Source organism: Podarcis raffonei, chromosome 3, assembly GCF_027172205.1.
Source record: "Podarcis raffonei isolate rPodRaf1 chromosome 3, rPodRaf1.pri, whole genome shotgun sequence".
Taxonomy (NCBI): Eukaryota; Metazoa; Chordata; class Lepidosauria; order Squamata; family Lacertidae; genus Podarcis; species Podarcis raffonei.
In genome coordinates, this window is record NC_070604.1 from 93,748,795 (window position 1) to 93,764,867 (window position 16,073).

The 16,073-nt window shown below is 44.3% G+C and overlaps 3 protein-coding genes across 5 annotated transcripts in view; 1 reads left to right on the forward strand and 2 right to left on the reverse strand.

The window, feature by feature from the left end:
- Nucleotides 1-254: 254 nt before the first annotated feature.
- Nucleotides 255-16,073, reverse strand: part of LOC128411079 (calpain-2 catalytic subunit) — a 268,506-nt gene continuing 252,687 nt past the window's right edge. Inside the window, exon 17 of the mRNA XM_053383068.1 lies at nt 255-323. Within this exon, the coding sequence (XP_053239043.1) occupies nt 270-323 (54 nt within the window). The 3' untranslated portion in view covers nt 255-269. The remainder of the gene's footprint in view (nt 324-16,073) is intronic.
- On the reverse strand, nt 2,962-14,007 carry LOC128411085 (uncharacterized). The gene is made up of 2 exons (XM_053383077.1): nt 12,028-14,007; nt 2,962-4,306 (listed from the first exon to the last, which is right to left on the reverse strand). Exons 1-2 carry the CDS (start codon nt 12,051-12,053, stop codon nt 3,661-3,663), a joined length of 672 nt encoding a protein of 223 aa, XP_053239052.1. The 5' UTR covers nt 12,054-14,007; the 3' UTR covers nt 2,962-3,660.
- Nucleotides 15,498-16,073, forward strand: part of WDR26 (WD repeat domain 26) — a 36,828-nt gene continuing 36,252 nt past the window's right edge. For all 3 annotated transcript variants that reach the window (XM_053383069.1, XM_053383070.1, XM_053383071.1), the window contains exon 1: nt 15,498-15,998. In XM_053383069.1, coding sequence (XP_053239044.1) covers nt 15,610-15,998 — 389 coding nt within the window. In that variant the 5' untranslated portion in view covers nt 15,498-15,609. The remainder of the gene's footprint in view (nt 15,999-16,073) is intronic.

Here is a 16,073-nt window from a genome sequence, read left to right on the forward strand (position 1 = left end):
AGATGATCTCCGTAGGCAGCTGGATCGAGGTGGGTTGGGGGTGCTGATCCTTTTAGACCTGTCAGCAGCCTTCGACATGGTCGATCACAAACTCCTGGACCACCGCCTTCCCAACGTGGGGAATCAGGGCACAGTCCTACAATGGCTGCGCTCTTTCCTTTCTGGTTGGGGACAGAGGGTGGCGTTAGGGCAGGAGCTGTCGTCGCACCACTCCTTGGTGTGTGGAGTGCTGCAGGGTGCAATTCTCTCCTTGATGCTTTTTAACATCTTTATGCACCCCCTCGCCCAGCTTGTCCAGAGTTTTGGTTTGGGCTGCCATCAGTACACTGATGACACCCAACCCTATCTGCTGATGGATGGCCATCCTGACTCGGCTCCAGACACACTGATCAGATGTTTGGAAGCTGTGGCTGGATGGTTGCATGGGTTGAAGCTAAATCTTCAAAGACAGAGGTCCTTTGCCTGGGTCGGGATGATATGGGGTTGTGGGGCCAACACCCATCTATTGCAGGGGTGCAATTTGTGCCAGCGCCTTCTGTCAAGAGTTTGGGTGTAATCGACGCCTCCCTTTCTATGAGGCCACAGGTTGCAGCTACAACAAAGGCAGCATTTTCCCATCTCCGCCATGCTAAGCAGTTGGTCCCTTACCTCTCTCGCCCTGATCTCGCCACTGTGATCCACGCAACGGTCACCTCCAGGCTTGATTATTGTAACTCACTCTATGTGGGGCCGCCCTTGAAGCTGACCCAGAAACTCCAGCAGGTGCAGAATGCCGCGGCAAGACTCCTTACGGGGCCTTGCAGCGGGATCACATTCATCCAGTGCTGTATCAGCTGCACTAGCTCCTGGTGCAGTACAGGATCAGGTTTAAGGTACTGGTTTTAACCTTTAAAGACCTATATGGCCTAGGACCCTCGTCCCTACGGGACTGCCTCTCCTGGTATGCCCCACGGAGGACCTTACAGTCTGCAAATAATAACAGCTTGGGGATCCCAGGCCCCAGGGAGATTAGGCTGGCCTTGACCGAGGCCTGGTGGAACGCTCTGCCACAAAAGATCAGGGCCCTGCGGGATTTGACATCTTTCCACAGGGCCTGCAAGATGGAGTTGTTCCGCCAGGCCTTTGGTCAGTGCTCAGCCTGACTCCCCTTCTCTTTTTGTATACGAACTAGTATGAAAGAGGCCTCCCAGCATTCTCACAGGCCCATATAAGAACAGTGTAAACAGTTGGGCCTGATGAACATTTACTGTTCCCAACCCTAATCCTGTGGAAAGCCATCTAATTAGATTTAAATTTGATCCTGACTTGTTTTTAGGAGGTAATTTAATTATTGTTTGATTTTATACTAATGTTATATATTTAATGTTAGCCGTCCTCAGCCCAGTTTCGGCCGAGGAGGGCGGGATAAAAATAAAAGTTGTTTATTGTTGTTGTTATTATTATTATTAACTTCTGAAAGGGAATAAAGTATATGGGGTGTGGTTAGGAAGAGTCCCCAGGGCCAAACAAAGAAACTTGGAGGGCCACATTTGGCCCCAGGATCTGAGGTTCTCCACTCCTGATATATAGGATTACAATGTAGTGTGTTCTCTTGCACAAGTAATATTAACACAAATACTTTGATGTATACAGTATATGCTAAAACACATATATCATTTCACTACCACAAAATCAGTTAAGTTTTATGGAAAGCAAAAGATTATCTTTCCAATAATCATATATATAAGCAGTGCTTTTTTCTGGGGGGATGCAGGGGTATGCATACCCCTAAATATTTTGTGAATCTTTGTACTTTTGTCCATTTACTGTATTTATTTTTCCCAATTTGAACTATAAAATGGTGGTTTTCTTGAGTCAAAGAGAGAGTACCCCTAAACATTTTTTTTAAAGCACTGTATATAAGACAGAGAATCTTCAAACTTTTTTAAAAAAAATATAATTCAAATCATACTTCCAAAAGTGGAAATTTCTGAATTAGGCATATTCTGTGAAAGACCACTAGGTGTCTTAATTTCCAACAGTACATTCTACACATTATTAAGATTTTCCAACTCTCACAGCTTTAAAAGAAGTGCTTTTAGCTTCTCTTTTGTGAATGACCAATATATAGTTTTGTAATGGTTCTAGGGGTTGCTCGTGCGTAAGTTGTTGCCACTCCTGGCTGGGCTACCTGGGTGAACCCTTTCTGTCCGGACAGCCACCCATCCGTGGCTGTCTCAATCACTGGCAGAATCTGTCAGTGGGCGTTTCTTGAACTTCTTCCAGCAAAGAAGTTCTTTGACGCCTAGTCTCCTCCTACTCTCCCTGCGCGGAAGTCTTCTGTGCAGGGAGGGTGTGGGCAGCGGAGGACCCGTGCTCTCCCCGCTGGTCTCTGGCGAGGAGTCCTGGAGCCCCCTCGCCGATTCCCCCATCTACCCCCCTTCTCCGCTGGTGCTACGCTGATTTCCTTCCCCAGCAGATGGGCTGCCTCTCTCCCTACTGGGACCCTCTCCGGCATCCCTCTGGAGCCTTCCCTCCGCCTCTGGCTCCGATGGCAGTTCTCTGACAAGTTTATTATGTGAATGAGACTAACTTTTGATCTAGTGAAGATGTCTGTCTGGAAAATAGATTTACACAGTGGAGCATGCAAAGGAAGAAATCTGCAACTGACACATCTTGCATGGCAAGGAATTAAGTAATACTGCGGGTCTCAAGTTTTATGACCAATTAAGCGTAGACGAAGTCAAATAATGAAAAAAATAACCAATCAGCAGCTTAGCACCTCCCTTTCTTTTCATGTGCTAGCAACTGGCAAGGTAACCCTACTTAAAAGCTAAGGGTTGTGTTTTAGCTGTCTGAAGATCTTACTGTAAAGTTCCACAGGCAGAAGGACCACTGAGTTCAATGGTTCTCACTCCCATGTAACTATGCAAAGGATTGCAATCATACTAATCCTAATAAATTGGATATTGTACTATGTACTCATGCTATTTGGGGTGTGTGTGTTTATTTTTATTTTCACCTTTTAATACAAATTTATTGGCTAATAGATTGGGAAATTTAGCCAAATATCATAGTAAACCACAACAAAACCACTAAATTACTGTACCTGTAATTACATTATATACTACTAAAGAACACAATGAAGATCAATGGACAAACGTACTGGAGTTAATTTCAAAACATAGAACATAATCTGTTAGGAATTATAAAACAATTGTATGCAGAAAATGATAAAAATAGGAATGTCTATTGATGATATCCTATAACATTAAAAGGAAAAAATCCCAATTTTGTCTATTTATTCAAGGTGCTACCAATAAACACTCCTCCAGAGAAACGAAAGAGCTGACAAAAAATGTAAATCTATGAGTACACACAGGAAAGAAATCCAGAAGAGGAACAAGCTAAAGGGAACAAGGACACAAATGCTAGAGAACACATAAAAGAGGCCTCCATGTGATTCCCTTCCACCGTAAAGAGCAAACTATCAGATCCAGATCCACACAGATCTCTACACCCACCCACCCACCCTTCACCTGGTCTTCACAATTCGGGCTGAAAGATAATCAGAGATGTAACCAAGAGAAGCATTAGGCTTCTGGAAGGGGAAATGCTTGTGTGCGAAGGGGGTGTATGTGTGTATGGAGCGATCTGCGTGGATCTGGATCTGACAGTTCACTACTCCCTGTTGTAGGGAGTCACATGTATAATAGTATGTTTTGGGACTTCAGGTTGGCTTTGATGTCTTTCAGGTGAGCTTTGGGATGCATGGCTTTCCTCTATCTCCACTTCGCAGGATTCCTTTCGAATGACAAGTTCTTCCGCAAGGCTTTCCTCCATCTCCACTGCGCAGGATTCCTCTTGAATTTCAAGATCTTCCGCATGGCTTTCCTCCATCTCCACTGCCCAGGATTCCTCTCGAATTTCAAGATCTTCCGCAAGACTTTCCACTATCTCAACTGCGGAGGATTTCTCTTGAATTACCAGATCCAGCAGAGAACCACACTTCGAACAAGTAGTTAGACTCTCACTTTTTACTGCACTTCCTGGGGTAATCACCACTACAGTTTCTATCTGATATGTATCTGCTGCGGTCCTGATGCAACATCTCTCCATCCCAACCAATGCTGCACTCAGCAGCTGGAAACCTGCAGCGATATAGCCTAGATAAATAGAAGGTCCAATATGCTGCTCGCTGGGAATTTGAGGCAATTCAAAAGTTTCTGGGAAGACCATTTCCCCATTTTGCAAGACAGCAGACATGTTCCATACCACAGAAATCAGGACAAGTATCCCTGCAAGTAAGTTCAGGAGAGCTCTAAGCCTAAAAAAGGTTAAGACAAAATCATTATGTTTTCTGGGCTTGAACACACTGTATAAGGCAAATGATATTAATCCTAGGGCTGCTGAATTCATAATGTCTGCCATGTCTACCTCTCCTCTCCTCTCCAAATGCCCCCTGCGGGTGAAAGAAGGCTCCCTGGTGGTGAGATGACTGAGCTTAGTTTCTTGCTTCCAGTTATATGCATTCTTGATGAGTATTTTGGCCTTGCTGATGTGCATTGCCTCAACAGTCAGTGTCAACTGGAGAGTGTGGCGTGTGGAAAACATCAAGGGAACCGGCTCTGGAAACGTCTGGATTGTCTGTTTTTGGAAAGACCCTTTTAACAACTTTCCTGAGCCTCAAGAAGACTGAGCTGCTGGCCACTGAACTGACGTTCACCTGAACAGCTGGCCACAGCAGCAACTGCTCTGCAGAATTCTTAGGTCAGTTACAGTCCAGTTAGAATCCTGACAACAACACAAATCATAACTCCAGGGTACTGGTCATTTGGAACATCAGGAAAATGGAAAATGGGAGGGAGTTCCCTTCTTTCCCTATGCAGAGTGTCTTTTCCAGGACACTTTGCAGTTAAAACACGTTCTTCCTGATGTCAGATTCAGAGCAGTTCCAGTAGTAAAAATGGTAATGTGTGTATCTCAGTACAGATTTGCTTGATGGTCCTGAATGCACTTGATAAAGGATCTCCATGTACAAGAAAGGCTAATAGCATGAGGCCCTGAACAATAAAAATTTCCTTTGCAAAATTATTGAAGACTCCTTAAAAACCGATCATTCTTCTTCCCCATCTCATCTTGTTTGGACATTATAGTAAGGGAGAAGAATCTTAGCTCTTTTCCTTTGCACTGGGACCAAATTAAATTTGTGCCATGGGACCCCCATCACTCACACCAATACAGGCAACACCATTTTCAGAACCTAGGTGTCCATGATTTAAAATTGCTTTTCTAAGACCTTCAGTCAAAATATTTGTGTTGCTTTCTTTCTGTTCCTTTGTGTGTTGATGTTCCAAATGTGAGCTGCTCAGCTTGCATGCAGTTTCCACTGAAGTGTGCGTGTGTGTCATTAACATTTCGCCAAGCAATGCACCTAAATCCATCTGTTTCACCTGAAATAACTTTGGGAGCCAGCCTTTAAAAATCTAAAGTAGATATCAAATTCAGAGGAATTAAAAGCTGTCATCTTTTTGACTATTTTAAACATCTTAGAACATACAAAAATGTTAATGTTTGAAGGAAGGCAGCAAATGGAGCATTAGAGCCATCCATGCAATTCAGGAGTTGTGACCATTGATAAGATGAAGCACTTTCACATCCACATGTTAATGTGCAGTGCTTTTAAAAAGGTAAGGGTAAAGGACCCCTGACAGTTAAGTCCAGTTGCGTAAAACTCTGGGCTTGCGGAACTCATCTCGCTTTATTGGCCAAGGGAGCCGGCATACAGCTTCCGGGTCATGCGGCCAGCATGATTAAGCCGCTTCTGGCGAACCAGAACGCCGTTTACCATCCCGCTGGAGCGGTATATATATATATATATATATATATATATATACACACATTATTAACGATTTTGTTGATTTACAAAAGTGTGCGATGTCTCTCTCTCTCATGTGTTTTCCCCCCATATAACATTTTTACAAATAATTTTCATTTGCTGAGACATTAGGAAGAAAAGGGGGAAAGAAGTGGGGGGGAGATGGGGGAGAGTGGGGTCAGGTGGCGATGTTTCTATTTCACTTACTATATGTAGGGTTTGGTGTCCGTGTTGTTTGTGCAGGTTCTTTATTGTTCACTTGTGTTCCTTTGGTGGTGAGAGAGGTTGGGGTTGGCCTAGGGTATGGTTATTCATTTGTGGTTGGGTGTGGTGGTCTTTGTTTTCATGTGTGAGTGGGGTGGGTGGGTGTTTTGGATCAGGTTAGCCATATTGATTTGTATGCTGTTGGTGGATTTTTGTCGTTGTCTTGTTGGGCTGTGTATGTGATAAAAGGGAGCCATACCGGGGTGAAGGTGTCTTCTTCTATTTGTCCTCGTGTCAGTTTCAGTTTATTGGTTAATTTTTCTAGTAGGGGTGTGTGGGGGGGTTATAATGACGGATCAGCAAAGCTGTCTGCATTTTTATTCTACTTACGGGTATGTCTATTGGCACTGCCATACCAACCTCCTGTACATCAAAATTTACCAGTACAGTACACCAATAAATTTAAATTTGTATTTGGAACTGGATGTGCTATTTAGGTTAAGGATGAATGGATGTCCATTCAAAAAGGACTGAAAAACACCTTCTTGAGGATTTAACCTCTTCAATTTTAAAACTGGTGGTGTTTTATGATGTTGGCTACAAACACACTATACATTTAAAGTACATTTGCCACCACCACAAACCTGGAAAGTGTAGTTTGCCCCTTGCAGAGCTATAATTCCCAGCAACCTTAACAAACTACAGTTTCCCACAATTCTTTGAGAAAAATAATGTGCTTTAAATGTATGGTGTGTAGACCATAGGGATGTGTTACATTTAATAGCATTTTCTGCATCACAGGTACAAATGTCTTCAGTGAATGTATGGTGCCAATCATTTGCCCATTGTACTGCACGAAGTATCTGCAAGTTAAACAGTTTTCTAGTGCAAAATAGAAATATAAGTAGAGTTAACAGGGAAGCTCAAGCATTAAGGATAATGCTAGTCCACACCTCAAACTGCCCACAAAGTAAGCTTATGTGAACAGTATCTGTTTTATTTTTTTATTTCATAAAAAATTATATTCTACTTGATTGTTTAAAAACAACCTAGTTAGGGATATACGCTAACAGTGATTCCGCTCCTTCCTCCTGGGCCATGTTCAGAAAGTGGTGGTGGGGGATGAGTGTTCAGACCCCTGGGCTCTCACTTGTGGGGTGCCTCAGGGTTCTGTCCTCTCCCCCATGCTTTTCAACATCTACATGCAGCCGCTGGGAGAGATCATCAGGGGGATTGGGCTGGGTGTTCATCAGTATGCGGATGATACCCAGCTCCACCTCTCTTTCAAATCAGAACAAGTGAAGGCGGTGAAGGTCCTGTGTGAGTGTCTGGAGGCGGTTGGAGGATGGATGGCAGCTAACAGATTGAGGCTGAATCCTGACAAGACAGAAGTACTGTTCTTGGGGGACAGGAGGTGGGCATGTGTGTGGGATTCCCTGGTCCTGAATGGGGTAACTGTGCCCCTGAAGGACCAGGTGCGCAGCCTGGGAGTCATTTTGGACTCACAGCTGTCCATGGAGGTGCAGGTTAATTCTGTGTCCAGGGCAGCTGTTTACCAGCTCCATCTGGTACGCAGGCTGAGACCCTATCTGCCTGCGGACTGTCTCGCCAGAGTGGTGCATGCTCTGGTTATCTCTCACTTGGACTACTGCAATGTGCTCTATGTGGAGCTACCTTTGAAGGTGACCCGGAAACTACAACTAATCCACAATGCAGCAGCAAGACTGGTGACTGGAAGCGGCTGCCGAGACCACATAACACTGGTCTTGAAAGACCTACATTGGCTCCCAGTACGTTTCTGAGCACAGTTCAAAGTGTTGGTGCTGACCTTTACAGCCCTAAACGGCCTCGGTCCAGTATACCTGCAGGAGCGTCTCCACCCCCATCATTTTGCCCAGACACTGAGGTCCAGCGCCGAGGGTCTTCTGGCGGTTCCCTCGCTGTGAGAAGCCAAGTTACAGGGAACCAGGCAGAGGGCCTTCTCGGTAGTGGCACCCGCCCTGTGGAACACCCTCCCACCAGATGTCAAAGAGAAAAACAACTACCAGACTTTTAGAAGACATCTGACGGCAGCCCTGTTTAGGGAAGCTTTTAATGTTTAATAGGTTATTGTATTTTAGTGTTCTGTTGGAAGCCACCCAGAGTGGCTGGTGAAACCCAGCCAGATGGGTGGGGTATAAATAAATAAATTATTTATATATATATATATATATAGTGTGTGTGTGTGTGTGTGTGCGCGCAGTGTCAGATTTACATATAAGCTAAACAATCTATAGCTTAGGGCCTCACACTCTTGGGGCCCCCAAAAAAATTTAAAGGGAAAAAATTGTATGTACATTTCCAAAATATAAGATAAAAAACAAATAAAATAAAACCTACAATTATTATTTCATGTTATAGCAAGTTTCTAGACACTAGATTATGAGTCTTTCTTAATTGTGTTTCTAAAGGAACTTTTGTTATTGCCAAATGCCAATGTGTTTGCATTATTAAGCTTGTTATGAATAAAAAATCATTTTAAGTTAGACCTTAATAATTATTTCACTATTAATATACTTCTTCTTAATTGTATTTTACCATTAATATACTTCTTAATTGCATTTTAGTTCAACAATTACTTTGATAAAATACATATTTTGTTATGTGCAAATGGCTTTAGATACCTATTAGGTCCATAAATTACCATGTAGCATATATTCAACACACAAAAAACAGTGACAATTTGTTGTTGACAAAGGACAGCTGGACATATAAAGGGCCCCATTACCTTCAGTAGCTTAGGGCCACATCAAACCTAAATCTGGCCCTCTGTGTGTTTGTGTCTGTGTATGACCTTGGGCTTCCCCCAAGTCTGCTGACACATTCCCCTTTGTGCATGGTTAGTGCCACTCTTTGGCTACATAAGCAACAGCACTCAAAGTGCACAAAGCCAGAGCAAATGATACACAGCAGATGTGCTTGGTGCAATAAACCCACGTTTCTGAACATAACCCTAGAGAGTTCAGTGCTAACATTCATGGACTCTCATTTTCAGTCTTGTGAATGTTCTCTCAGATTTATTTTTTGTCCAGAAAAGTCCAGAAAGTCAGAGATATATCAGTGAATGTTGCCTATCACCGAGATAAGTTCACCCACATTCATCAGTGTACATCCTATAAGCAGTACCATGCATGAGGAATGCTGATATTCACAAAAGATGGTCAACATTAACATGTGTTGATAGACGACAACGGGGAGGTTGTCGTCTGGGTATCCCAGGACCTCTATACACACTGCCCAGGCTTGAGACCTTGGGAGGTCACTTTGGTGCCACTAACAGACTGGGTTGATTTCACCCCTGGAGGCACACTCCATTCTCTTTTGAGACAGACAGGTGCCAACAACAACAATAATTTCTTAAACTAAACTTCCACTGCCACTTGTTCATCACTGGATGCTGATTTTCAATCAATTTTGGAAAGAGGCTTGTTTTTAAGGTTACATATGATCAATTTGAACCAAAGCATTACCATCCTGAGTACCATTTTGTAACATGCATATTCAGTATAACAATACACAGCAAATGCACAATAAGATGGTAGTGGGTGGATAATGAAGTTGAGCTGGAGGTTTGTGTCAGTGGCAATGTGTCATGATTCTCATGGCTGTTTCTCCTGCTGACATGTTTCTAACTCCATCGCATTTATAATTTTCTGCTCCTGCTTTCATCCTTCTATTATTTCCTTTGTATCCCCTCCCCCCTTCAACAGCACCATCCATTTCTTATGACAGGCATCAAATCTATAGTCAATTACAGTGGTAGCTCAGGTTAAGTACTTAATTCGTTCCGGAGGTCCGTACTTAACCTGAAACTGTTCTTAACCTGAAGCACCACTTTAGCTAATGGGGCCTCCTGCTGCTACCACACCACCGCCTCACAATTTCTGTTATCATCCTGAGGTAAAATTCTTAACCCGAGGTACTATTTCTGCATTAGCGGAGTCTGTAACCTGAAGCGCCTGTAACCTGAAGCGTATGTAACCTGAGGTACCACTGTATATCAGTGTTTGAAAAAGAAAAAGGTTCTGACCTCCTTTTTACTCCTTTGCCTAGTCCTCAGACCTTAGTTGGCACAAGAGTCTTTGAGAAAGAGTATTCTTGCAGAGTATTGCTGCTTTTATTCTTAAAAAGTCTTCTTCTTCAACCACGACCGACAGCTTTTACACACACCAAACACAACCAGCTTTCAACCAACCCACACCAAACACTAACATTGACCACTCTATATATACAGGTACAATATGGTGAAAGGTTGCATGAGTCATTGTAGGCCGCTGACTCATGCTGACTTAGTTCTTTTAGCGTTAAAGAAACAGCGGCCAATTTTTATCTGTGACAAATTATTTTAAAAATTATAAAAATAAAATATATAGTAATAAATAGATTAGCCTAACAAACAGTGACAGGTCCAAAATCACCAAGTGCTCTTCATGGGTGAATGGACATTTGAACTCTGGCCTCCCAGGCCCTAGTCCAACACTCTGATGCATCAAACAAGAGTACAGTTGTACCTTGGAAATCAAACGGAATCCGTTCCGGAAGTCTGTTCAACTTCCAAAACATTTGGAAACCAAAGTGTGTGTGTGTGTGTGTGTGTGTGAGAGAGAGAGAGAGAGAGAGAGAGAGAGAGAGAGAAAGAGAGAGAGAGAGAGAGAGAGAGAGAGAGAGAGAGAGAGAGAGATTAGAATCAAACCTATGGAGCTTCCTAGTTCTTCTCATTTCTACTGTGTACCATTTTTAACTTATAAGATACCTATTTTGAAAATTAGCTATATGGTACTCAGGGCTTTTTTTTCAGCTGGAACTCACGGGAACTCAGTTTCGGCACCTCTCAGGGGGGCACCATTGCCATTCTAAAAGAACAAGGGAGGCGTTCATGGTGAATTCTGGCACCTCTTCTTCTAGAAAAATAGCTCTGGTGGTACTGTAATCATAGAAACCAAAAAAGTTGTTCTCAATTGATGTTTATCAGACAAAACTTCCAGACGATTTACAATTCTATTTTCCATATGAATCCAGGAAACCATGACAATCCCAGTTCATAGGCGAATAAAAATTAAAAGGAGTGCCAGGATGCACTGTAATGCCAGGGCGGGATACTCAGGTTATAATTGGATCTAATTAACACCTTACAAGTTGCAGCATTAACGACTAGTTTATGCATCATCCCAAAGAGTGAGGCACACTTTCCTGTCTTTAAAATTAAATCTTTCTTTTTTTAAAGTGTCTTTGATGATTGCTATTCTAAGCAACAGGTCTGATCCAATATTGGTATATGTGAGTAACAAACATTAACTGAAACTAGTTTTGAAAGGAAAGCTGTAGTGTAACACACACAGAGAAAGAGAAAGCGCGCACAAGAGCATTTAACTGACAAAACCACAATATTTGATGATTTAAAAAAAGATATTGGAAAGAATTCTAGCCCTGAACGTTTCTGTTTAAGAGGTTACATTTCTCAAACAGATTCAGTTACAGTTTGACTGTATTTGAAAGCAGTGGAATGTGACTAGGAATACAAAGATATGTTCTTAAAAGGTAAAGGTAAAGGGACCCGTGACCATTAGGTCCAGTCGCAGACGACTCTGGGGTTGCGGCACTCATCTTGCTTTATTGGCCAAGGGAGCAGGCATACAGCTTCCGAGTCATGTGGCCGGCATGACTAAGCCGCTTCTGGTGAACCAGAGCAGCGTGCGGAAATGCTGTTTACCTTCCCGCCAAAGCGGTACCTATTTGTCTACTTGCACTTTGATGTGCTTTCGAACTGCTAGGTTGGAAGGAGCAGGGACCAAGCAACGGGAGCTCACCCCATCGCGGTGATTCGAACCGCCAACCTTCTGATCGGCAAGCCCTAGGCTCTGTGGTTTAACCCACAGCGCCACCCGTTGTTCTTACCCAGTGACTGAAACAGAAAAGAGGGTGCTCACCCCTGTTTTAGAGAAACTGTGAACATCTTCCTTGTTGAAAGCTATGTGATTAAGTACAATAAAGTCCTTTCTTCTGGTCACATCTTGAAAGAGCATGTTTTTATGCTGCAGTTAGGAAAAAATTGTGTCATTCTCAGCACATTTGCCACATTCAACTTACTTTTTAGTCACTCACTGGCCTGAAGTGATAGTGCAACTTTAACCTTGCCACACCCCTAAAAGAAGGGAAGACGCTCTGATAGTGAAGGAGGGATGGGACAACAACTAGGAAAGAGTCAATATTACATTCCGTATGCACCAGTCACTCAAAATGTTTTCCTCTCTAGTGAGATACACATTTTTGCATGAAAAACTGAAAAGGGGAGAAGTATCAGCATTTGACTGTGTGAACACCTGAAACTGCAGATAAAGTCAGAAGATAAAGTCTTACCCACCATCAACCTCAATAAATATCCCTCTAATATTTTATGAAGAAAATGGATTAGGTTAATTTTGCAGGACATAAATGGTATAATAACAAATGTGTAACAACAATGGGCACAGTAAGCCCCTTCAGTGAGGAGGAGTGGCATGCTTTAGCTAAACAATGTTTCAATATTAACCTTTATACTGTACATTTTTATCTCTGTTTGATAGTTGTGAGTGAAGTGCTCTACCAGTGCAATCTAAAGATATATACTGAGGTAAAGACCATTAAAATTGCAGCCTAAATGTCTGCTGTTACCTGAAGAACTGTGGGGAGGGGAAGTTGCTGCTTCATAGCATTTATGGGTGGTCTAGAAATTAAATCAATAATATTTTAATAATAATAAATTTAATATGTGATAAATTTTAATAAATAAGAACTTTAACAAATAATAATGATGCGTCTTGAGTTATTATTTTTGTTTGTCAGTGTGGTACGTATTTATGTGTTTTTCTGTTGTAAACCATACTCTGATCTTTGGATGAAGGGTGGTATAGAAATTTGATAAATAATAATAACAATTGATACTGAGAGACCATAGGTATTTTGAATGTAATTATTGTTCATTATGTATATACATTGACTGTTCACTGCTACTCAGTGACATTACACAACAATATAATGGCAGGAAGTGAGAAATAGCATTGTATTCATGGTACTATTTAGGTAGGATGCTTGGATAATTACATTTTATAAATTGGAATTAGGCATGGCACAAGGCCAACACCCATGCCTTGTAAAAAGTACCATAGGATCTTTGTTGAGAAGGAGTAGCATAATTGTATTCTGATGTCTCTTCCAAGAAGATGGGAACTAAACAAGACTCACCTGGTGCAGCTGGGAGGTCAGCATCAATATAGAGAAGCTTCATATCTGAATTACCAGTCACCAGCATTATCAGGCCAAAGACCATAAAGATTATTGTGGCACCTTCAAGACTTAAAAACAAATTTATTATGGCACAAGTTTTTGTAAACTGGAGTCCATATAAATAGATGCATGAATTGTTACCCTGAGTTACATACCGGTAGGTATAGTTGTAGGTAGGGGATGGCAAGGGTTAGTTACAAGATGCCTAATGGAAAGGCAGACCCAGTTGTAGTTGGGTCCTTTCGAGACAGTTTTTAGCACTATCAATAAGCAGTTGTTATTCATTCACTGTGTGTATTTCTGCAAAACCAGTAAGATCCATACATCAAGCTGCAATATTTCTCCATACGTCAAGCTACAATATTTTGTCACTGAGAAAAACACAGCTCCTGCCCACAGTATATCCTTTTGTGATTGTTAGTGCTGCGTGGAATATATTGGCATGAGCGCCACAAGCATCTAGTGGATAGTGACTGGGCTGTCATAGGGTTTACTACCTCCCTCAACGTTCTGTTGCCCTTGAAATACTTTTCATTTTAATGCATTTTACAACATTTAGTATTTTTTAATAGAAGGCAGTACTAAAGCTAACCACTGCTCTTTAGGGAGGAAAAGTGTGTGTGTGTGTGTGTGTGTGTGTGTGTGTGTGTGTGTGTATACACACACACACACACACACACACACATATATATAGTTATTATGTATATTTTGTTATTCAAAAGCTATACACAACTGCCCTCTAACACCAGAGTCCCATTTCGCCCCATTAAATGGGAAAGGCTGTAATTCCTCTGCGGTAAGGCAGGGCTTGCCACGCCTACTCTATTCTACCTCAAGGTAGGGGCACAAAAACAAGGGGTGGGATATTTTCTTAGTCTGAAAACACTTTATGCAAAAATGTTTGTGTTTCTTACAAACACCTGTTACTTTGATGTTAAAGGTATATCCATCTATCTATCATCCACTGCTTTTTTTTCTTAAAAAATGTTTAGGGGTAACTCATTTTCCAACTCATATTGTAATTCTGCCCCTCAATGAGGCCAAACTTAGATTCACAAAATGTTTAGGGGTGCGCGTACCCGTGCACCCCCCCCCAGAAAAAAGCACTGGATCTACCTACCTACCTACCTACCTACCCATACATATATATACATACAAGCCAGAAAGGGAAGAAGCCCACTCAGAACTGAAACAACAACTTCCAGGACAGTAGCCCTATTAGTCTTGCGGAGCCTTAAAGACAAACACATCAGCCACAAGACTCTTTTGCCGTTTCGAATACAAAGATTCAACTCACTTCCAAAAAAAATAAGTAATTGGTAACTATAGAACAATGTTTTCGGAGCACATCAACATGCTAGTTCCCGTTTATGTGTGCCATTTCAGAGCACGGGGAAATGAGGGTGTGTGTATATATTTACATATACCTCCAGCCTTGCCCTATATGGGCATATGAGATAAGCAAGGTGGAAGCATAACAAGCCAGCCAGCCTCACGCAAACAGTCAGGTGCGGTGACAAAGCGCCCACCTCAGCCACCCCGAGCAGGGTCTGTGCCCGCCCAGCGGGTGGTGCTGTGGAGGCCAGCCGGAGCCCCTCACGCCACTGGCCCTAGGCTGCCCCCTCTGCACTCTGCACCCCCAGAGCCTACCCCAGGCGGCGGCGGAAGTGAGTGTAGGGGGCAGTATAGGAATTTCCTGTGACGTCCCGGCCCGGACTCCATTAGGCTGCAGCTAGGCAGAGAAGCCACAAACCCAGCGGGCTAGTGGAGAGGAGTGGGCCGGGCGCCTGGGGCTGCCAGGCGGTGGGCTTCGGGCAGCGTTAGCTGGAGGGACCCTAGAGCGGGCGGCGGCGGCCGCTGCTGTCTGAGGGGCCTCGAGGAAGAGGGACCAGGGCTCCCCCCCCCACCCCGCTCCTCACCCCCGCCACCTCCCCCACCCCACTCCCACCCCCGCCTCCCCTTCCTCACTCCCCCCCCGGCTTCCCACCACGGCCGCTCTCGGCGAGGAAACTCTGGCCTCCGCTTCCTCCTCCTCCGACTCGGACACCGGCGGAGCCTCCCCGCCACCGCGGAAGAAAGCGCGGGCCTCCCCGGCGGCGGCGGCGGAGGGAGCCGGAGAGCCCGGGGCTTCCGCGGGCAGAGCAGGCCTCACCTCGTCCCCGTCCCCCTCTCTCTCCGCCGGGCTCGCCCCCCCTGCTGCCAACCCCCTCAGAGCCAGCGGCGGCAGCAGTAGTAGCAGCAGCGCCATGCAGGCCAACGGGGCAGGAGGGGGTCAGCAGCAACAGCAGCAGCAACAACAGCCGCCGCCGCCGCCGCCGTCATCGTCGCAGGGTCCGGAGCTGGGCTGCCTCAGCGCCCAAAACGGCGAGGCCTCTTCGGGCTCGAGCGCCGGGGAGCAGCTCGCTCACGCCAACGGGCTTCTGCCGTCGGCCAACAACAACAACGGCGGGGGTGGCGGCGGCGGGCCGAGTGTCAACAACGGGGTTTCGGCCCCCGGGGGGTCCGCCATCGAGATGGGGGGAGGCAGCGGCGTCGGGGTCGGTGGCAGCGCCCTGAAGAAGAAGAAGCGGCTCTCGCAGTCCGACGAGGACGTGATCCGGCTCATCGGGCAGCACCTCCACGGGCTGGGCCTCAAGTAAGTGGGGCAAGCTGAGGACGACAGTCTCCATTAATGTCCTTCCCGACTCAGCGCTATGTGGGGTGCGGAGTC

Coding starts and splice junctions, on each gene's coding strand:
- LOC128411085 (XM_053383077.1), bottom strand. CDS start 12,053: ATGTTCACAGTTTCTCTAAAACAGGG. Junction 4,307..12,027: donor ACAGTTTCTCTAAAACAGGG/GTGAGCACCCTC, acceptor AACCTTTTTTAG/GCTTAGAGCTCTCCTGAACT.